The sequence below is a fragment of the Lethenteron reissneri genome, chromosome 44 (assembly GCF_015708825.2).
Source record: "Lethenteron reissneri isolate LAM-NWPU_2019-01 chromosome 44, ASM1570882v1, whole genome shotgun sequence".
NCBI lineage: Eukaryota > Metazoa > Chordata > Hyperoartia > Petromyzontiformes > Petromyzontidae > Lethenteron > Lethenteron reissneri.
Window position 1 is genome coordinate 3,053,349 of NC_083822.1, and position 23,870 is coordinate 3,077,218.

At 47.3% G+C, this 23,870-nt stretch overlaps 1 protein-coding gene across 7 annotated transcripts in view; it reads right to left on the reverse strand.

Moving 5' to 3' along the window:
- Positions 1-574: 574 nt before the first annotated feature.
- The window catches only part of LOC133353469 (ankyrin repeat and fibronectin type-III domain-containing protein 1-like), a 289,388-nt gene continuing 266,092 nt past the window's right edge, over positions 575-23,870 (reverse strand). For all 7 annotated transcript variants that reach the window (XM_061569738.1, XM_061569737.1, XM_061569736.1 and 4 more), the window contains 9 exons: positions 23,631-23,747; positions 21,152-21,367; positions 17,117-17,283; positions 14,491-14,647; positions 14,030-14,198; positions 9,725-9,891; positions 8,455-8,668; positions 6,794-7,602; positions 575-5,813 (listed from right to left, as the gene is read on the reverse strand). In XM_061569738.1, coding sequence (XP_061425722.1) covers positions 5,523-5,813; positions 6,794-7,602; positions 8,455-8,668; positions 9,725-9,891; positions 14,030-14,198; positions 14,491-14,647; positions 17,117-17,283; positions 21,152-21,367; positions 23,631-23,747 — 2,307 coding nt within the window. In that variant the 3' untranslated portion in view covers positions 575-5,522. The remainder of the gene's footprint in view (positions 5,814-6,793; positions 7,603-8,454; positions 8,669-9,724; positions 9,892-14,029; positions 14,199-14,490; positions 14,648-17,116; positions 17,284-21,151; positions 21,368-23,630; positions 23,748-23,870) is intronic.

Here is a 23,870-nt window from a genome sequence, read left to right on the forward strand (position 1 = left end):
TGCGAATAATTATAATATGAAGAAAAAAAACACAATGGGCAATAACATTTGAAAACAATGTAACACTGGAGAGAGGTCATAGGTGGAGGGAAAGCCAAAGTTAACGCAGGGGTTTGGCCAGGAGGAGGTTTGCATTCGCAATCGACTAAGCATCTGGGGACAAAGTGAGCCTTGTCGGAACCGATGTGGTTCCTGGTCACCAGAAAAGGGTCCCATTCAATGGGCTGTCCCCTTTAAAAAAAAGCAATTGATGAAGAAATAAAACTCGGCGGTATTTGACGTCTTTTTTTTGTTCGGATATGTTTCGTTTATATATTGCATGCACGCTAAATTGCATAGTCGACTGGTTAGGTATTTTTGTTTTGGAAACCAAGCCATGTGGTCACCGTAATTTGAAAAGCTAGCGCGGTACGCCGCATGGGTTGGACCACGACTGCTAAATATGACCGACGAACAGATAGAGACGCGATGCAACGTGTCAAGTTGGAAATAAACGAAACGGAGATGAAAAACAATACAAACTAACACCTCGTCGAGAATTCATTTAACAAAAAAATTTAATGGCTCCGTCCACAGCAAGCTCCCTGTTTTTTTTTTCTTTTCTTTCTGTGAGCCCTTGTCAGACAACTGTTTCTGTCTTTAAAAAAACAAATGTTAATGACATCACTGCAAAAGCATTAACTAACATCAGATACCAGTAACTAACCAAACAGGCAGGGAGACATCTTCAGAGTCAAGTCAAAACAGTTTAAATATTTGAAGCATTCAAGAGTTGTTGCGCATCATGCTATACGTTGAAATTATTATTCATATAATTTATTGGGTGTTGATACATTTACGAGTTTCTGAGCACGTGGCTTTTCTGCAGTCTCTCACGTGTAGGTGCACCGCACATATTGGGACATTTTTTTGTGTTTGCGTTGAGCTATACAATTTATTCATCGCAACACGAAAGCGTTTAAATAATACTATAATAACACATCGTCTATGTTATAAATATTGCAAGAAAATAATAAAATGCCCGGGCACACACACACCCGCACATACGTCAATAATACAGTTCAAAGCTGTTTCGTAGACTCGGGGCAATTTTTTTGCCAAATGAAATTCTTTTAAAATGTTTTCATTCTTACAACATAAATAAAGCAGTCAAAGCACGTGTATGATAAACTGTCTACAGCTTTACATACTTTACAAAAATTAATTATATTATTAGCTCGAAACTAACTTTATGAAACTGCATGCTGCATTTAACGGTATATATTTACCAATGATGAATGATCCATTCATTGCGATATTAAAGAGACCTTTGTGTCAGCGTTACCCTGCTCGTTACGGGAGACCGGCTCCTCGAACATTTTAAAATATTTATTAAAAACCATTTTCGGAGCACGTAAGCGATTGAAATCCCATTCCGTAATCGACAGTCAATTCAGGTTTCTCCAAAAATACCGTTAATCTGTATTAAACCCCCACGTAAGGTCCCAGCCTATGTGCTCTCATGCAGTGCAAGTAAAAGCCCCATCATTACGACAATTCACTGCGTACCCACTACCACGTGCCATGGCGCACACAAAACCATTGTAGATGATCTATCAAATGCAAATGTCATCAGAATAGAGGTGGTCGGGCAAGTGCAGAAAATGTACAGATATCGTCGACACGCGCTTTGTGAGTCCACGCGACCTTCAGGGAAACGTGCTGAACATTCAAGCGTCTACGGGTGCCAGCGTACAAGGTGTTCAAAAGCGATCGTGCCCGATGCGGTTGTTGGGGGTGGTTCGCGCTGCGTGACTGCTCGAAGCCCCGACACGATGGACATCGCGCTGATGAGCACGCGGCACAAACCCGCAAATGCATCAGAGCCACACACACAGCACGACGGAATTTGCAAGTTGGGCAGTGCAGCTTTTCCATTGTGTGTTCTCTTCGCTTGTCTTGCACAGCTGCACGGCGACAACAACAACAACAAAAACGAACCAGTGTTCAAGATTTGCTGGGGGGGAAAATTATATAATAAAATAATAAATAACATTACCCTGAATAAAGCCACCTGCAACGGCTACATATCTATTGCAGATGAGTCATTTGTATATATATATATATTTTGTGTTTGTTATTTAATAGCCCTAGATATTTTATTAACGAACGCGTTTTTTTTATTCGTTTGGAATTATTTGTGATTGCATTATTTTCCTTGGTTCAACACTAAAGATGGAATAAATACAAGCATGTAGAAAGTAGACATTACGTAAACTTAATGTGTGTGTGTGCCTGTATACAGCGGTAGTGTAGCGGTTAGCGCGTTGCGCAACTAACCCGGCCACCAGGGTTCAATTCCCGCTCACGGTCAACACCAGTGACAATTATCTGATCCAGTCCTGGGCATCCCCTAGGTCGACTCAGCCATAAATGAGGACCTGGTGCGATGTGTAACATCGCCACGAGGGAGACGAAGGCGGCCGAGCGTGGTGCTGGTCACCCACCCCCTCGTGTGTCGTGCCGGCCTTCATAGGTGCTCGCTAACAGCACTTGCCTCAACAGTCTGTTAAAGGCTACACGGGGGATCTTTGTCTTTGTATACACACACAGACACACATTTATCTCTTACGTACACAATGTATACTGCACACATTACATACGCAGCATATGACTGATCCATTGGTGAGTGACAATGACCGCACCGCACTCTTTATTTATGAACTAGAAACAAAACGAAGGGTTCGCAGTCAACGTTGACCAACTCAGTCGAGAAGAGAGAGAAAAACACATTATCCCGAGACATTCCTTCCCGTAAATATTTTGATATTCCGTACGCAATAACCTAAACGTATTTTATGAATGGAATAATTGACCATGAGAATGAGACAACTGGCGAGTGTGACGAATGTTTGGGTTATACAACCCCCACTCTGTACATGTGCACAAGCTTGGCACGACTTGTGGGACACAACGTGGAATTTTAGAAATTTGGTTCGCAACAGAGGATTGTTTTTGTCTGAGAACTCTCTGACTCGATACAATCACAAACAGTAGGAAATGACAGAGAGGAGGAGGAGGAGGGAGGGAAGGGGTGGACAGGGAGCATGGGGAAACATTCATTTTTGGAGTGCAAGAAAATTGCAATCGTCCCGTTGCACACGAGAGAGATGAGCATTTCGCAGGAACGCGGAGTCAAAATAAAACAAGCGCAATGGCGTTATACTGGCCATGAAGTGGATGTAAAACTTTCACATGTACAATATATATGTGGTGTGTGTGTGTGTGCATAGCGGGGGGCTACGTTGTCAGCGGAGGGTTAGGTTACTTAGGTAAAATCCATTGTTGCGTGGTAACTGTGCGTTTAACACCTCGTACTGCCCGCATTCACCGACCTGCACTGACCCTCGTGGCGAGGTATGGCCCGAATAACCGTCATATGACTCCAGCAGCACCGGGAGGCTCTCATACAGCAGCGGAATGACAAACACAATGGTGTGTTCTCACATCCTCTTGCGGTAAACTCAGAACACCTTTAACTGCCTTGAGAACTTGCACTGGGTGACCGTCGTGCAACTATTTATTGTCGTCAGCTGCAAGCAAAGGCCATCGGAAACATGTTGAGATAATCCAAATATTTGGAGACATGCAGCAGTGTGCATACGACAAAGCGTTGCATTCATTACGAAAATTCGTTTCTTACCCCTCCCAACCCCCCCCCCCCCCGTGCCCCTCCTGGTGACACAGGAAGGAGCGGGTTACTAAGGGGCCAGCATCTGGCCACAGGGACGGATCGTGTGACCGCCCTGCTGCTGCTGCTGCAGTGCGCACTCCGCACCTGTTGCTGCCTCTCTCTGCTGCCTCTCTCTGCTGCCGGCTGCTGCTGCTGCTACGACAAGCGGCCACCGCGTCCAGCCGTGCGGCAAAGAAGCCCAACCCGGCAAGCTGCCGCCGCTGCTGCCACTGCTTGCGCCGCTCTCATTAGGGCCTCTGCGTGCGCGCCCGCGTCCCTCGTGAAAGCCGATCCGGCACATCGTGACCGCAAGCATCTGGTGGTTTTCACGGGTAACTTCCAGGAAACCTCAGCTGCCCCGTAAAAGCAAAAATCGACGACAGTGGCGTGGCCACGCGCACGAGCGGGCGCGCGCGCGGGCGGGCCACGGCCTCCGTTCGAGTGCCGCCGTTCTTCTCGACTCGCATGGGGGGGTGGGGGGGTGGGGGGGGGGGCCGGCGGTGATTTTAGTCGTCGTTTTAATCCGCGTCATAGTCTGAAGTTTGAGTTGATGGCAACCTGTCGGATTTTAGTCGAGTCTCGTTTTTGTGGATCTCATTTGGAGTCACGCGGCTCTTGGTCGCGTGCACGAAAGCAGTGAATAATGTCGTCCCCACTCTTAAGTTGTTAAATGTTGATTTAGTCAGAATTTCGTGAACAATGTCTCATCACAGCGGGTCACACTTAATAAGTCTTTGTTGGGAAGTTGTAGGCATTGTCACGCCGAATGGGTTTCATCCACTCCCTGCCCTCATTGACAAATATTAATCACAAATCTCATGGACAAAATGAACGCTGGTTGTGGGCTAATAGCCTTCGTCACATGAATATTGTTGATTGTTTTTGGTAATGTGGATTCGGAGATCCTGTGATACACATCAGCGTAATCACACCGGGACAGCAAAGGTCCCCATTAGCCCGGGCAGAGTTTGCGATGAAGAAGATTCGGGGAAACACTCCTTTCATAAATTAAAACTGTTGGGAAGGTACACACAGAATGGATTTGCCTTTTAAAACAATGTGTTTTATAGCCAAGGAATATCCACGAATACAAATCTTACTCTCATATGTGAGTTGCTTTATACTCACAAAATGAGGATTGCCCTGATAAATGACATTTGTTACATGACACAGCCTTGCCAGAGACTCAATACGTTAAATTAAAACCGTATGCATTTTAAATTAATATATTTGTTAAATATTCACACAAAAAAAACTATATCCGTTTGATAAATCAAAAAGCTTACGTCTCCTTCATATTATATCGCACGAAGCTGCCGGTTGTCAGTGTCAGAGTTCATACAAATACTCCAAACATTACAAGTTTCAATCAACCTGCTCAACAATAAATACAAAATATAAATCCTATATATATATATTTCTTTTTTATGGGCCATTTTAGGGATCATTCTTACCAAAGAAAATAAAAACAATACGTGACCACGGGTATATGTTTTTGTTCCTAGTGGTGCTAAGCAAACACAAATACAATCGTTGTGGGGGATAAAAAAAAACTTGCATTGTGTAGGTAGGTAGTCAATCAAAATAAAGTTTCCTTCACTTCTAAACATCGTGATAAATAATAAGTACATGCATGAGGCTTATTTCATGATTTGTGTCTTAACGCATTTATTTCTATATATCTAACATTTTTTTGCACGTTTTTTTTTATCTTAATCGTTAGACATTCGTTTTATGAACAAAACACACGAATCACAGCCGAGACTGGGCCGACCCACTGTGTGCTTTAAAAAATAAATAAAAACCACCATCAAACTTTCGTGGTGATTTCCTCCAGATACGAGAGTGGCGAGTCTGGCTTGATGCTGACACACAGGGTAGCCGAGTCCCACGGGTGAGCCAGGGACAGAGGGCAGCAGTGCTCCTGCAGCCACAACGCTTCCTCGGCGCCCATCGTCGCCACGAGGCTAAAGTGCTCCACGTGCTCCTCCAGGAAGCCTGGCGGCAGAGGCTCCTGGGACTCCCCGCTCGCGAGCTCCTCAAGCTTTTGCAGCGCTCGCCGCACGATGTCCTTGGCGGTGCACGTGCTCGTCACGGGTATCTGCGGGCGCGGGGTGGACACGTCACTGTGACTCGAGGGCGGAGACATTGAGACTGCGTGGCGCCCTCTTTGAAGGACAACTTTTCGCTCGCGCAAAATTAACGTGCGTCCAGCCTCGTCGTACGCACGCATGGATGCGATGTGCAAGGAATGGGTTTCCGATTAAAAAATAAACGGTATTTAGCGGTTTGGGTGGGCAATTTTGTGTCTTTTTGGGGATTTTCAGATTTTGGAATATTCTACAAAATGTAATAATGTAACATGCGTTCATGCTCACAAAAGTGACATCACCCAATGCCACATGGTACAACGTTGGGTAGAAAAAGGTGTGTAACATGTGAGGTGATGTGATGTTTTGCTACCATATCCAAAAATTGGGAGCACATGCCTACAGCATACTTTTACGTATGAAACCCCGATTGGAATGAAATATCATCCAAAACAACCGACAATTCTGGCCAGATTAGACATTTCAGAAGATCTGGTAAAATAAAACCAAAAAATGTGATTGAAAGGAAAATAAGACGGCACAGGAAGTAATGCCATTAACGTCACATCGCGGCCATGCTTGTCCCATCAAAAGCGATGTAACGTGGCAACAGTTGACGCCACTCCTGTTAGCACGAACATGCTTACATTATCACGATATGTAAGCGACGTAAAAAAGTAATTGAAAATCCACCCCCAAAAAAATCAGAAAATGTCCTTAAAAACCCTAAATGTTGAAAACGGAAAATCATCCCCACAATGTGGCGTGTAGACGTTTATAGAGCCCGTCCCCATACACGCAAATCAATACACCGGCCTCGTTATACAAACATAGAAAACAACACCTCACTAGCAGTGGTGGGCAAGCAGTGTTAACGATGAATATGGTGAGTATTTTTATTGTACCTACATACATATCGCACGTTCAAAGTGGGGTTGATGATTATCTAAATAAGTACGAAAACAAAAACACGTTGTGCAAACAAACTTGCCTCGACGGAGTCTTCGACGGTAAATTCCGAGGGAAGCTGGAAGGAGACCCTTTGCAGGACGGCCGCCTCGGTCCGTGGGAAGTATTCCATCCCCTCCTCCGTCTCCGCGTCGCAGGCCTCGGCTTCTCCTAGCCGCTCGCACACTTTCCGACCGCCGTCGTCGTCGTCGGTGTCGCCGCCGCGCGCTTGCCCCGCCGAGGTGGACGGCGCCGACGTCCCGTCACCGTCCGCCCTCTCGTCCTCCGGAGCATCGACGCAGTCCAGCCGCATTACCCGCTTGTTTTCCCGAGCCGCGTGGAAGGCGGCGATGAGCTCCGTGTCCTCCGCGCGGCTCTGCGCGAACACGACGCTCCTCCATTCCGCCTCCTGCTCCAGGTAGCACGGGCCCCTGAAGGCGGCCTGCGGGCCGTCTCCCGCGGCGCCGTCCCGGCGCTCGGCGGCGCCGCGTTGACGCGGGCAGCGGCGGCCCCGGGCCGCGTCCGCGTCGGCCGCCGCTTCGGGGCCGTCGAGGTTCATGCAGCCGAACAGCCCCTCCAGGTCGCGGGCCCGCGAGCCGCCCCCGCCCTCGGCAGCGGCGGCGGCGTCGGCCCGCCGAACGTCGTGCGCCTGGAGGACGTCGGGCGCGGCATCGTCGAGGTCGTTGCCGCGCCGTGTCGCGCCGCCGCGGTCTGGCGTGGACGCGTGGGCCGCCGGGGCCGTGTAGAGCAAGTCGAGCTCCTTGGGGCTCTGGGCGCAGCTCGACTCGTAGTCGCTGTCCGTGGGGAGGAAGACCTCGGACAAGCCGTCCTCGTCCGACGTGCCCTGCAGGTCTGGCGGCGCGTGGCGAAGGTTCACACGCGCGGGCGTTAATCTCGATGCGGTATAGAACGATGCAATTGCGGTGCCGGCATACTGAGAGTGAGCACTCCATGGTGCTCATCCCGGTCGGCAGCCGTTAAGAGAGTGGTGAGTTTCTCTATTTCTATCCAGATCAAGATGTCATCGTAGCCACTGAGGCCAACGGACCTCACCAGCACTTTCTGCCCTCCACCAGGCCCGATCAGACCGATACTTTCGTCTCATCCCTCTTGTGTTCAACCATCAAACCGCAGCTCACAACAACATGCTCGCTCAACACACTGCAGGTCACAACGCTTCCCCTTTATTCTGCTGCGCTCCTTTCCCAAGTTCGTATAATGTTGCTCAAATCACCAACGTATTAGCTGCGTTGTCTAACTATGTCCTCAAAAGTGCCGTTTGCTGGTGGGCAATAGGGAGCATGTTCTCAGCAACTGGGGGCTTTGAAAAAGGGAACCACTTTCCCCAGGCCTGCCAATTGCAGAGAAGGAGTGAGTCAATATCAAACCCAGGGCTGAAACCAAAACCAGACCATAGTAATAGGTTTTAACCCTTTCAACTGGTACAAAAACTGACACCTTTATACAAGGGATCATGTTTGTAATAACCACAACACAAGCAGTCAAAATGCAAACAAAAATAAACTCTGATGATATGCACTGTCCTTGAAGTTGTTTGGTCCACACCCGAGACAGCTTTTCTTAGAGCCTAGTCTCCATTGGTGTTGGACCAGATGACGGCAAAAGGCGTACAACCCCAAAACGAGACGGGCGAGGTGGGAGCGCGACGGGCTGTGGCGCTGTGCACACGCGAGGCGAGGTCACCGTTGTAGGCGGTGCGGCGCAGCAGGTCCGGGGAGGGCGACGGCGAGGGCAGGTACTCCATGTTGGACGACGTCGAGTTGGGCTTGGGGATGAGCACCTCCTCCGATGTGCCGATGAGCCAGCGGATCGGGACGCCGCTGGGCGGCTGCTTGTAGCGCGCATGCTGCAGGACGTTCATGATCCAGCGGCTCTCCTTCCAGACCTCGTCCACTTGCTGCGAAGAGCACCGTCGCGGATGGCAGTGAGCGGACGCGATGGAGCGGCGTACACGCACGCACTCCTACAGATCGACGTGTACTTAACGTGCGCACTTTTACGGAGAGGATGCTACCACGGTGGTGTAATGAATGGTTATCACGCTGGACTTGCGATCCAGCTGACGCCGGTTTGAATCGATCTCCTGGTGTGCGGGCAAGTTGAAACAATGAAGCAAGTTCCCCCCCCCCCCCCACCCCCCTTACTGCCTCTGTCACCTCCAGCAGCGTAAATGATTTCACCACAGTTATTCGATCGGCAGGTTTCACGTTGTATGGTAAAGTGCGGGACCTCTTTCAAGACATCAAGCTAGCGTGGAAGACAACGGAGCAAACGCACTCGATAGGGCCTCTCTCTAGTGAAGGCCCGTCTGCTCAGCAATAGCGTGAGCAAGAAATTGGAGGGCTGAACTGTTCCTTTAACTTCAAATGATTGTTTACACGTGCCTTTTGACGGCTCTGTAATTCATTGTATTGCCTGCAAATGCAAGTTGGTATTCTCTCATTGTGCAACGAATGAAACAAAAATACAAATAGAATCGATGGAGTAGAACTCTCCGGTGCGGTTTCGGGTTGCACCGCGTGTGTGATGCTCCGCACGATGTTCGGCGTTTCGCTCCATGTACTGGGAGCTTCTTCAGGAACAGAAGAATTAGCGAAGCATGGTCAGGAACTGAAGAATCTCCCAGTACGTTGAGCGGAACATCAAGTTGAACAACAAGTGGTACAACCCAAAAACACCGCACAACCGCGAAAACCTATGGAGCAGTACTAACCCCAAAGAAATGACTGGCTACGTCAACCCCCATTCAAGATCTGAAGTTGCAACCTTCAGATTGTCAGCCAGACACTATGACTACTGTGACACTTGGCTGCTGACTGTGTACAACATTCCTGCTGTCCGTCTTCGTCGACCCCCTCTCCGTCACCTGTCCCCCGCCGGCCCCCCTAGTGCCCACGGGTCCCCCCAGGCCTTCCTGCACGCGTCCCCAATATCTCACGGCGGCGCACGCGACCTGCACAAAGTCCAGCACGGCCTGGTGACGCTGCTTGGCCACGACGAGCTCCCCGTCGGAGAAGGCCTCGCGCAGCGCCTGCTGCGAGAGCAGCAGCTCCAGGTCGAGCAGCGCCGACAAGCAGCAGTAGCGCGAGATGAAGGCCCGCTCGAACGTCAGCAGGTGCACTGGGGCGACACGGCAGCAAGCCCGGCGTTATGCGAGGCACGCGCTGCACCGACCGAGGTAGCGTGATGCGGTGACTTGGTGGAGAACAATGCGGTGCATGCTAAGGCAGGTTTAAGCAGGGCCTGATTCTAGGCGGTTGGCATCGATGGCTGAGGTTGGGGTTTGTGGCTGGGGTGGGGGGGTTTGGACGACCTGGACATTACCCCCCCTGGGTTTCAGCATGTGCCCACCAGGCATGTAACAATGTTGGCTATAAGAATCAAGTCATTGTTGTGAATGTTGTGACTCGATGGGCTGCAGGGGTCAAGTGAATCCATGACGTAGGATGCAAAGGACTCCAAAAAGTTGATTCCAGCAAGCGATGGCATCATGCGCATAAAGATTAATTACGGTTTTATACATTGTTCCATGCCAAATACTCACCCCATAATTATTATAAACAACAAATAAACCTCTAAGCTGAAGGTTTATATTATTTTTTTATTGAAGTAAGCGTTTCTCAACGCTATTTTGTTAACCTATATAACTGTTAATGTTGTCATGGTAACAACATAATACTCTGGGTACTATATTTTGCAAAAATAAATTGTTGCTATAAACAAACCGAATGCGAAACCTAAACTATAGAACTTGTAATTTATTGCTATAAGGTTTTAACTTTAAATGAAGCGTTATGGCTACGAATAAACAAGTCAATAGATTAATTAATAACTAAAAAAAGTATTTGAGAAAAAAATCCCACCACTGGCACGCCTGACTAGGACTCACATTTCAAACTCACAAGACAAGTTTGTTTTTGAAGAAGAAGAAGACGAGAATGCAGAACGTGTGCTCCTGCCACATCATCGCAAACAAGCCCTAACTCAAATAACACCAGCGTGGTTTCGTTTAAAAAAATTAAATATATATCGCATTTGGCTCATCAACGGGGTAATTCCACGTGGGACAACCAGCGTTTATAGACCACTATTTAGCTCACATTAGAACGCTGTAGACTGTGCAGACATCCCCCCCCCTCTCCCAAAAGAAATTAAGCCGCTGGATGGAACACTGTGCACTCTCCCTGCCGTGAGCAAAGGGGCAATTCAGGGAAACCCAGAGTTCTTGTTGACATCATCTGAATCACCGCTCGTTATCTAAAAAAACAGCGTGACCAAGAAAAAAAAGCTCTATAGCATTTCTCGATATTTGTGTGTGCGTGTCAGCGGTGGTGCTGTGGTTAACGCGCTGCGCTACGAACCCAGCGACCCGGGTTCGATTCCCGCTCACGGCCAAGACCAGTGGCGATTGTCTAAACTGATCATGGGCCTCTCCTAGGTCGACTCAGCCTCAAATTACTACCTGGTCCGATGTGTAAACATTGTCATTGGGGAGACAAAGACGGTCGGCCACTTGCCCCAACAGTCTGTTAAGGCTACACGGAGGAATCTTTGTCATTGGTGACACAATCGTTCGCTGAAAACCGGCGCAGCAATTCGAATCTTTACACGAGAAGAAACCACAATGCATTTCTTCTAGAAATGGTGGTTTTGCATACTGCAAGAAGGCCACGAGCTGTTTGTATATGGAGTGTGTGTTTGTGTGCGTTGTTGAAGCTTCCCAGCGTGGCCGTTGAAAACTCTGCTTTCTTGAACCTCCTTGCCTCTGTCCAGCCAGCAGCGTAAATCGTTTCACCGCGGTGAGCCGATTTGGCAGGACGCATGTGGTGGGGTAACGTGTGGGTGCTCCCCACCCCTTCCAAGACATCTGGCCAGGGTGGAAGAGTAGGCCAAAAACTCTCAACAGTGACTCTCTAGAGCTGCCTCGAGTGAAAGTCCTTCACACATACAGTGGCGTGAGCAATCAATTGCAGACCTGTACCTTTACCTTTATGTGTGAGTATATTTGCATAATATATGCTTCAAAAACATTATGCTGATACCACAGTTTCAACTGCGTTACTGAATGAAATGACTATTTGAAGGATGAAGTATATCCCATAAAACATGATTAACGTAAATCACACATGACAGAAGCATTTGAAACAATCAAACACCTCTCACATGTTGATGCATGTGCCCAATAACATGGTGGAGGTTTAGAAGGATGAGACTGACAGTTTGTATTAATACTACCGTGCCTGTGTGTGTGCGTCTCGTCTAATTATAATCCTTTAATAACGGAATATACCTTGACGAGCACACACCTTGCAATTTTTTAATAAATGATTGTTCATAATAAATTATGTAAAATGTTTAAATAGTGTGGCAAAAAAATTACAATGAAAATTTCCGTGCTGTAAATCGACGGTGGTTTGCTTTGCTCTTGGATGCTAACAAGGATTGTATGTGAAGGTTATCCACCACAGCAATTAACATTCACAAATTAAGTGTTCGTTTCTGCAGTAACTTTTCATTTCCTTCAAGTGATGCCAGGAAGGGCTAGAGTAAAATTAATGCAACTCCCAATTGCATAGTTGAACTGCAATTGTAGGTATACAATTTTATTTACATTGCCACGTAAAATATATACGTGCAGACTGTACGCTCGTGAAAATGTAACCAATACCACGTTTTATTATTCTGTGTGTTTAGACTTTGCCAAAAATAAAAACGAAAAGTGCAGTGGTTTGAAATAGCTGAGATGCCTCGCATAAAGGTGTTACTGTGGTCTGGTTTACATAGCACAAGGTATGGTGTTAGCCAGCAAAAGGTGTGCGTAACATTATTAAGACTGTGTTAACATCACAGCCCTGGCATGTAGGGTAAGGAGAGAGTGAGGCCATGCAGGTAATTGTTGCCATGTAGCCTTCGGTAATTTTGACCGAAGAATAATGAATGAAAGAATCAATCATTGTTCTGCGATGTGATTTTTCACCATCAAAATGTATATTTATAAGCCGCCCAATCCTACTGCCACAATCTCACTCCTCGGTGACAGTGACGTTCTCAAAAAAAGTGCACACGCTATGAAGAATGGCAAATTAATTAATCACGTTATAAAATAATACGTGCGTTATTTAATAAATAAAAATTGTGTTTAAACAAAGTGAAGCCTTTATTGATGGGACGGTCGATAGCTTATAGTAGCTGGATCGACCGCTTGCACGTTTTCGGTCAAAAACAATGAATTGCAATCCACAAACGGAATTATCCAACGCTGAGGTCAACGTTTGGCTCGGCACACTGAGCGCCCGTCTGCCGTCACACCACCGACAGAGGAGGATGATGCAGCACCCGCGAGTGGCTGGAGGTTGCTCGCGCTGAACCAGTGCCTAGGTTACACGCAGCAGAACTGTGCTTCAAAATACAAGATTACCTCCCCCCCGCCCCCCTCTTAAACTTGATATTAAGCTAATGCATAAATACACACGCACACGTAGATTTGGCAGTCACGGCTCCTCGCCTTGCTCTGAAGGTTTTTAAGGTGAGTGAAACACCCGGGGCTCAGAGATGCAAACAAAGGCCCCATTAAATGAGACAAAAGTAACGAGACACGGTTCAACGCACCTACGGGCCCCTGACTTGATGATGAATCTCGGATTCTGCCACGTGAGCATATGCGGTGTTTCAACTCAAAAGTGAAACTGTCTCTCTTAATCGACTGTGGAGTTTGACTTCATCGCCATTGGTCCTCGGGAGCTGGTGATGGGAAAGTCCACGTTGTTGTGGCAGGCGTGAGTCGATGAAAGGACACGCACTATTTACTTCCTACGTTGTGGTAACTCATGATATCGACCCTGCCTAGGAATTAAAGATGCAACTTTCTGATTGCCAAGCTGAGCCAGAATCAAACCATGAAACTCGGGCCTCACAAAACAACTGAATCTGGCTCGGGGCCATGCTGGGCTAGGGGTGGAGTTAATAATGCTCGTCGTATGTTGCGAAAGTCAGCACGCTTGAGCGTGTGGCGCTGATGTCAAACGTTGATTGTGTCTGACGTCAGCGGCACAGCTCGGCTTCCCCAGTGGAAAACAACAACAACCTGGCGCTTGCAGAGACGTGCCGGGCTGGCCCTGGCATGGCCAGGTTGTGCAGTGGAAAAAAAAGAGGTGTAAGCACAGCACCACCAGTCCAGACTGTTACAATCAGATTGGCATTGCGTGGATGGGCCTGCCTGTATGCGGGCGACGACGCGGTTCGATGGACGCGACCCTACCGATCTCAAAGATCTGCAGGGGCAGAGCGATGAGGCCTGAGAGCGTTGGGTATGCGTTGCTCTGGCCCGGGGCAACACAAACGTCATCCGAGGGAGGCAGGAGGAGCATGAACGACACCCGGTCTCCAAACTCCAGCACCTCCTGGTTATAGATGCGGAACTCCTTGGCCTGCGTACAACAAAATACAGAGAGGCAACCATTTATTACAGGTCAAAACAAGGAAGGACAATCATGCATGCGCATGGATTCCAAAACGCTCTCCGACGCGCGTTTGTTCTCGGAGGTGTTTAATTAGCGAAGATAATGATACCTTCTGAGCCATATGATGTGACGTCAACACGGTGCACGATGTGCGATGTCACGAGATCATGTCGTCATGATACACACAATTCCATAATCTGGAGACACGAACGTCTAATTGAAGGTTATAAGTAACCGGAGCCGTGTCGCGCTCGCGCACCTGATGTGGAGATATGTGCAGCTGTTTCAGGAGGGCCGACAGCGCACAGCTCAGCTGCTTGAGGAACACGTCTTGGCTGGAGCCTGGGCCCCCGAGTCCAGGGCCACCTGCGATGTCCACGGGTCCCGAAATCCGGCTCAAACCTTCCCACTCCTCACTGGGACACACGGACGAGGCAAGAAGCTCCCACTGCGTCTGCATTCGTTGAATTTCCGAGCAAAAGTCAAAAAGTGGTTTCCTGCTCAGATGAGCGGCGATGTTGAGCTCATCGCCTATTTGGAGGCCTAAACCAGTGCCAGAAATGTTACGCTTCTATGGTGGGGGGCAAGTCCATCCATAGGACTTCCACTGTTGACTTCTCCCACAAAGTGGTACCTAGTTTAGTGATCCCCAGAGGGACGATGGGCTAAGTCAACCCCGCAACCAGGATTTTAATTCGCAACCTTCCAAACGGGAGTTGCTGGCTCTGCTGCTGCTGAGTCGCTGAGCTGGGTTATTCTTAACATCTCCTGAAGTCTGTAAAAAAGAAGAGCTTCATAGCTCATCAGATTTATCCAGGATAAATAAAGACTCCGATTAATGGGCATGTTCATTTCATCCATTCATTCATTCATGGGTGCATTTGATTCATACATTCACACAGTTGTCTACAGAATTCATTCTTTTTTTGTTATTCGTAATGCAATCCATTTATTTATGCATTGCGTGTGAATGCACTGTGAATGCATTATTTATATCTTGTACATTATTCATGTGTGAAATTACTTATTCATACACACGGCACTTGCTTATTTATTCCCTATTTATTAATAATTTCAGCATTGCTTAGTCATATTAAAATGCTTCGTTACCATCAGATAAACCAACTGGTTAATCATTGTTTACATTGCTTTTATTTGTATGCTTTTTGACCCAAATGTGTAAGTTGTAAAATATTTTTTTGTTCATTTCTGTATATAAATATTTCATTATGGCCCCATAAAATATACAGCGAGTATTCTTTGGGTCTTTTGGTAAAGTCATGTAGATAGGTTCAAAGAAAATAACAATCTATCTACGTGACTTTACCGAAAGACACGAAGAATATGAATTCCTGCAGTCACGAGGGCTTTAAGTCAAAATTTATACAGCGAGTGTTCAGCCAGTTAGCTGACGTCACATTACAACACATACAAACTAAATGCCAGGACACGACGGAACATTTACAAGACCGTGGCTTCAGTATATTGTTCATGGGATTCTGCCATGGCCTAATGGTGAGCACAATGGACTTGGTGCAGACTGGGAAGATTTTAAATTCCCTCCCCTCTAAACACCAATCAGTGCAAATGGGCGGCAGTACATTTAGTCGATCGGCAGATCACACGCCGTGGAATCAAGTGTGGGTACTCCCACCGATTCCCAGATGCTATGGCCATCGTGGAAGAGTAGACCAAATTACCAAGTGGAGGGCCTTTCAAGAGATTCCTCGAGTCAGGGCCCCTTTCCGCCAGCACTCGCGTGAGCAAGCAAACGCAGGACTGAACCTTAAAGTACGAAGAGAGAAAAATGGGGTTCTCACATTCGCCAGCTATAACTGTGAAACGCTGATCCACGGTTTAAACAAAATGTAATCTGCAATCCCATGCACGGCGGAGGAGCGGTGAGGCTAACAACATTTCTGGAAAATGTCTAAATCGTGCTCCCTGCGGGCTCATCAGCCAAGCATTCCGCACAGCAAGAGCCAAACCCAAATTAATTCTCTTCGACAACTTGACTCGGTGAGGGAGTGGGGGCTAAGATCTCCATATACTCATTAACCGGCTGCTTTAATCTGCAATAAACTCCATCGAAAAGCAGTTGCTCTGAACGCTGCCACTCAACGCAAAGGAATTGTTTTTCTGTCTCTGAATTTTTTGATGCTTTTGTAACTGAAGCCCAGGCATTTTTGCTCTTCTGCTGTCGATGCCTGGTCTCCAAAACAGCCACCTCTACTGAGCCCGAGCCTTTGGTGTGCATCAATAAATAATTTTTATTTTTATGCAGACACGGTCCCTTACTTGGATATTTTGGCATAACGTGCGCTATTTATTTTCCAAATATTCAAAGCCCAGTTTCTAGTTTTCAATTTGAAAGCTAAAGCAAATAAAAACCGCAACGAAAATTCCTATAAAAAACAGATTTTTGTTTCAACCCACCCCTACCCCCACCCCAATTCATTTTGTACCACAATTATGATCTGCGTTCGTATTGAGCATTTCGATGTTTTTTGTACTACAGTTCGGTTCCTTTAAGCCGCCGTCGGACGCCTTGTTGACAAAAGAGGCCCTTGTTTTTTTGCGAAACAAAAATACGAACAGTGCCTCCATTAGTCAACATACACCACGTTCACAAGGGGCGCCTTGTTTCAAAATGACCTCTGTAAAAATCAAGGTTTGCTCCATCAACATACATTGTTGTACTCCGTGAGGGCCGGGGTGGTGTGTGGCCACGTCACGTGTGAATAACACAACAAACAACAACAACAACAAAAGTTTCCCACCGGATGGCACAAAACCCATCATCGCCACCACCGCCGCCAATCATCGTCGCTCTTAATTCCTCGTGGAAGCGCACAAGGGGGGGCTGGAGGGGGCGCCGCACGTACCGAGAGACGTGGGGATTGTCGCGAACCTTGAGGTGCACCAGGCTGTTGGGGATGCGCTGTGGCACCAGCACCTTGATCTGGTCCACGGAGCTGCACAGCTTCAGGTATCCCAGGTAGAGACCGGGCGGCAGGGTCTGTCGGCTCGCCCGGTGGTAGGACAGCTTGTCCTGAAAGGAGGCGGGTGACGGCGTGAATCGGCGTTGTGCGGCCGGCACGGCTGCCCGTACGCTAGCGCCTGCATTCTTTACGCATTAGAGCTTCCCAACCCCCCCCCAAACCCCCCCTCCGCTGGACAAAAGAGATTGTATTGTATGTATAGCTCCTTAGCGTTTTTTTTTCTCCCATAGCAATAGGACGAATCCATCTGTGCAGAAAACAAATCTTTATCGGTTTAGTTTGTTGCGATCAACACTATACTCGAGGGCACAAATGATTTTCAGTTTCATTTATTTGGTATATCCCTGTGAGCCATTCGGCTCTTGAATCGGGTGCAACCGCAACAAACAAAAGACAAAACATGAACAAGAAAACATCTTAAAGTGACTATGTGACTATGTGCAAATAGAAAATCCAGGAAAAAACTGCAAAATGATGGGACGCTGCCATGGTTGCTATGGTTACCACAATGCACTTGCAACCAGAGGGCCAAAGGTTCTATTCGATTTCGTGGTGAGGCAGTTTAAAAGGTTGGTTGCAGTTTTCTTAAAGCCCCCAACCTCTGTCCACGCAGTAATATAAAAATGTGTTCCCCATTTAGTTTATAAGTAGGGAACGTATGGTGGGGTAAAGTGTGGGTATACCCAACTCTTACAAGATGTCGAGCTCGCGTGGAAGGGCACGTAACATCCCCTCTAGGCCCCGTCTTTACCTCCCAAACGAATTGCAACCTTGGATTATGAAGCCCCTGGCTTTATGTTTGTGTCATCATCACAGACAAGCAGAGTCGGGCTCACGGTGGGCGCGCTGATGACACGGCTATTGTTATTAACGACACATGCAGCCCGTGTGGTTTAGAGCCCAAAGTGGTGTCACTCAGCACCGTTTGTTCACTTGTACAACGTGTGTGTCCAGTCACACAATGGAGCACTAACGTTAACGACACCCCTGCGTGAATGGCGGCAATACATCAGTGTATTTCAATGACACGTAAAAAAGGGCCACCACAGTGGTTAATGAAATACTATGAAAAAAATATAGTACAGCGCTGCTGTGTTCATATGCCAAAAGAGTGCTATTTTAATATAAAATAACCATCTCATAATAATACTACTACTACTAGTCTTTATTTACCTAGGAAATCGCCCCTGAGTCTTCAGGATCACTTTCAGGAGGGGTCATGGGGAGGTCTTCATTCAACAGTGAATAGATCATGACTGCTGCTGCTGATGATTTAATAAAGCAACCCCCTTTGTTCATCCTAGAAAACCTGAGTCTTAAGGGTATTATTCAGGAGCGGTGAATGGGTGGCCCAGAGGTCATTGAGCTGAGCCGGCACCGTTGAGGACCTGGGTTCGAATCCACGCAGCCATCTACGATTGAACCGGGTTCTCAAGTGAAGTGAGTTGATGGTGTTAACATGGATCATCAATGACTGGCAATAGATTTCGTTTGGCCGCTTAATGTGGCTAAATTCCAACGCTGACAATTAAAAATATGACTTTTAGTGTCACGGGACATTCGCGAACACGAAGGGCTGCACTGTTTTGTGAGAGATACAATGCATACTTTGTCTGATGATACAACGCCGATAAAATACAATTAGGGAAAATATAAAAAATTTTTTAAAGAGGGTTCTACTTCGGGCTGTGTTGTCAATTCCATAAACGAGTGCTTGGTATGTGGGAAGACACCAGAGTACTTTGATATGAATACAAAATCTCCAGACATTTACATTCAGGAATCTCTGGCTACGCCGACATTTGTAGACTTGCAACACACAAGTCTACACCACGTGGAATTGTCAGGAGGTCCTCCATCCAAGGACTAACCAGATTCATCCCCGCATACATTTCAAGGTTTGAAGAGACACGGCACATTCAGGGGTAATTTGGTCAGAGGCTCATATTAAAGTTTTTGGGTTAGATCGCGTTATTTATGAATGTGTCGTAACCCTCCACCACCCGACACGGCCAATCAGCAAAAAAGTGTCACGTTGACAAAAGACAAATAGTTCACTACTTTAGCCCACCGGTGTGTTGGCCATGTCGGGTGGTGGAGGGTTACGACACATTTATAAATAACGCGATCTAACCCAAAAACGTTTATTATGAATACTATTGGTCGCGAAAGCCTACGTGTTAAATTGGTCAGAGGCTGCACTATTCCATCATTCCCCTCTGGGTCCACAAACTGATTATCAAATTGTGGGAAATCAACAGCGGGTCATTGTGTGTAGACGGATACCCCTTGAAGTGGGAATGTGGAATGTTCACCACCGGTTCGGGTGAACCGGAGGAGATGAGTCACACAGCCCCAATCGTTGTTTAAGCATGCGGGACACTTCGACTTTCAGCTCAAGAGTTTCGAGCTTCAAGTGACAAATTAGCCAACAAAAAAGTCACAATATTGAGTCATGCACGAGGAATGTATGGGGGATGTAAAAGGTACGTAATCCATAGGGAAGTCAGTGGTAAACGATAGATTTATTTTTTAAAACACCCATAACATTAAATTTACTGAGATGAACAAAAGCATTGTAACCGGCACCGTATAAGGCAAAGGAGTTAAAGTTGCAAGATCACATCACCCGTTTGGGAGCACATTCCCATGGAAACAAACTGACATCTATTTAAGAATTTTAATTGACGAGTGTATGTTCAAAAGATGAGTGTGTGAGGTTAAACGTGTCTTCCATTTCATTCAATGTTCTGATTTAAAGACCCTGCAATGGCAATAACAGACATATGTCCAGGTAGGGATAATTGTTATTTGACTCTATGACCCCGATGTGTGCAAATTGCCTTTGACGGGGCCTCTACAAAGGGTTTCCAGGAAAAGCCAGCGGTGTGATTACAGTTTATACAAAAACAAAACACACAATGGCTGACAGCTAGCATCCTCGGTGTGATCATCACTGCGTTTATAGTTCCTGGAACACTTTACGTACATTAGCATTTGCTAAATAAAATAAATCTATTGTTTGAAGTATGCAAGCCATGGTTATTCATAAGAAAAATATACTCCGACTGGGCACCACTTTCAAAGGACTCTACTATTAAGTGTTGTGGGTGTCGAATGGCCCAGAATACTTTTTCTGTCTGTTCACAGGTATGTGGTGGCCACGCGTGCGTTCCTCTTGTTGTTGTCGTCGCTGTGCGAGTGTGTTAACTGTGCTGCTTTAATTGCGTGTATGTGCACGCGTGGCTTGTTTGTGAGTACACATGTGTGAGAAGTTGTGCAAATTTGCAAATAAGTTTCTCTTGCTTCAATGTGAGCACACACACTAGCAAACCTGTGCAAGCTTGGTCGTGAGACTCTGCGAGGACATTTGCGAGGACAGTTTCGGTACGCGCATTTGTAGACGTGGCACAGTTCGTCAAATCAGCAATCGAACACATGCACTTCTTGGCGTGAGGCACAAGCGTTTGCTCACACCACACCATTCTGAGAGCAGTGCGGAGCTTGTCACGTAACCACCCCGCGTGCCACACCGCACTTGCCCTTACGATCCCGTGAGGCTACTTCTGCTTTGTCTGTGTGTGTGGGGTGATTAAAAACATTTTTTTTTTCAAATTTTATTTGAGCAAGTAAGGCCCACGGAACTATACAGCTCTTTCTCAGAAGCGACCTGGCCACAAATGACAGCACAACGAAGTGGCTTGTCACGTGGAAATTGCAATTCCCTGAACACGTGCTTCTAAACGTGGAGGGAAAAACCGGAAGACCCGGAGAAAAATCCGCACGACCACGGGGAAAGAGAGAGAACACACAAACTGTAAATATGCAGCAGGCGCCAGGGTCGGGATCAAACCCACGACTTCCTGCATCCCAGGCGAGGTGGTTAGCATCTCGCCACCGTGGCACCCAGGGAGTCACCTGGAGGGTGATGAGCAGGATGTCGAGGGCCGAGGGCTCCTCGGGAGTGGAGAGAGACTTGCGCTGGCTCTGGAGCCGGCTCACGTGTTGCCAGCGCCCGCCCGGCAGCCCCTGAGGGGCCTCGACCTCCCGGAGGGTCACCAGCAGCGCGTTGCCATGCTTGTCCTTCACCAGCTCGTGGTACGGCTGCCCCAGGTCCTGTGTTCCTATCAGGTGCTGTGGAAATAGGCAGGGCACGTACAACGCATCGGTTTTGTGACAGGTGAAAATAAAAAACCTGCACGCAAGACAACCGCTCTGTTGTATTTAACTAATGTGCCTTGAGTCGTTTCTTAAATTGTTTGTGGAAGGGGTGCATCAAAATGTATTGATGCATTGATTAACATGGATTATTGCACGCAGATCACGTGCCTAAGAATTGAGATTGTGTCATTCGAGTACGTTGCAAGTCGTGGGTTCATGTGAGGCCCACATGCTACATTCGCAATGTAAAAAGTAAAAAAAAATTATTGAATCAAATCGCTACCCCTGAATCATGGCAATTCATTAAATCGCTGGAGAAACATGGCACCAGGGAATACAGTTGTTATTATTGTAACTATACAGTGTCATAGATTTACTGCATAGGTATCCCACTGATCTATAACGACACCTGCCACTTTCTTCTCAACGGGTGATGGCTCCGTAGCTTAGAAGATGACCAAAGAAGGAGGGTGGTAGCATGGACAGAAATTCGCAGGTCCGTGATTCACACACACACACACAATATCTACTCCAATGTTGCAATGTCTTCCTGTTATTTTAACGGGAGGGTATCTATAAATACATCAACGTGTATAATGTTATGTAAATCCACGTTAGACATTCGGTGCCTCGGAAACCATAAATAAATATGCATATAATGAGGTCATATTTAAGGGAACGGGAATTTTTTTTTTCAGACAGAAAAGTCGCCAACAACACGTGCCTTGCAATCACGCATCGTGCCTTTTTACAAGTGCGGAAGACAGTGTCCCAACATAACAACGCGCCCAACACACAGGGCCAATGCCAAAGGGTGCAAAGGAACGTATACACACGAATGTACTTTATAGTTTGGGTATATTTTATACATTTACTTAGGCTGCGTGAGTGGCGCTGTCATCCAGGTGCTGGGCTCGCTATTGGAAGGTTGCAACTTCAAATCCTGAATTGGGGGGGGGGGGGGGGGTTGATGCAGCCAATTTTTTTACTGCACAGGTTTCCATGGATGTGCTCTGGCATTCGGAATGTATCGCTGTCCATGGACACCGCATCTAACCTGGACCCAACGAGTCCCCAAAGTAGAAGTAAGAAAAAAGTGGCGCATCGAAGAAGACCTGACGATGCAGGCAGTGATGAGAAGGAAACCGGCACTATTTGGACACACACGTGGAGGGTGAACAACAACAGGAACATCAAACGTGCGTTGATGTTCGTGAAAATATGGAAGGAACAGGAAAAAGAGGAAGACACAAAACAGAGAATGGCTTGACGAGATTGGTGCCAGAAAGATGTGGCACTACTTGAGCATATTGGCACAAGACAAAGCGGAAAGTGGAAATAAATTATGAAATGTGCATTAGACACCTACGGCTATCTGCACATGGAGTGTGGTGATGATGATGATGATGCAGTTTCTGGTTGTCCCTCGTGCTGTTTGGCACGATGTCCGTCCGGCATATTCAGATCCTGAAGAAGCTCCCAGAACGCGGAGCGATACGTCGGACATCGTGCCCAACGACAACACGCAGTTCAGCCCCAAAATGCAGCCAAGAGAGATATTTCTCTTGGGTTCATGAAATCGTGTGATATATGTTATTCCTTCTTCCGCAAATCGAGAGAATGACCCTCGCAACGGGAATGTAATAGTTCACAACCGTTCGCTCGGGGCCACCCACGGAAGTGAGCGCCCACCCCTTCACTTCGTTGACACCGTGACATCGACAATCAGCTTTGCAGAGAAATTAAATGGTTCGTGCATGGTTTGAGTAACGCTTTTCAACGCGCAACGTTTGCCTTCGGTGGTTTTTTAATCAGCGGTGTTGAAGCTAGGGCAAAAACGCATTTTTCATACTGGACATGAGTCGAAATAGCGAGTTTCATCCTTTTTTGCCTTGGTTTGTGTCTGCAAATTTCGGGTAACCCTTCGATTAACTTAGCCGGTTTTTAATCGGGTAACTCCTTGTTTGCAACACAATTATAAGCGTTTCGTCCCTACTGAATCAGAATCTGTATTTACTCTGGAGAGATCCGCTGAGCTGTGAAGCTCACAGATGTCCAGTAACGTTTGGTTCATCACGACGAGAGTTTTCGTGCTCTCCTCCCCCACCCAACTCGCATCTCCCACCCCGACCGTTACGGTGGCAGCGGGCGAACGGACAAAGCCGACAACGTAAACGCCCTCAACGTTAAACAGCGGCGGAGATGGAATAAAAAGACGACAGTGCTCCAACTTCACCTGCATCTGCGAGATCGCCAGGAGTATCCTCTGGCGGGACTGCAGGGCGGAGGAGGCTGAGTAGAGGGTGTTGGCTCCGTGCCGCAGGCCCCGCACCTCCTCCCACATGCAGGACAGCTGCACCGACCGCAAGTTGCTTTCGAACCGACCGAATGATAAACGCCGCCGCAAAAGCTCCCGCCCCATCGCAACCACAACACTTTTTTGCTTGACCCACGATAGTTAGTTTAACACGTAGTT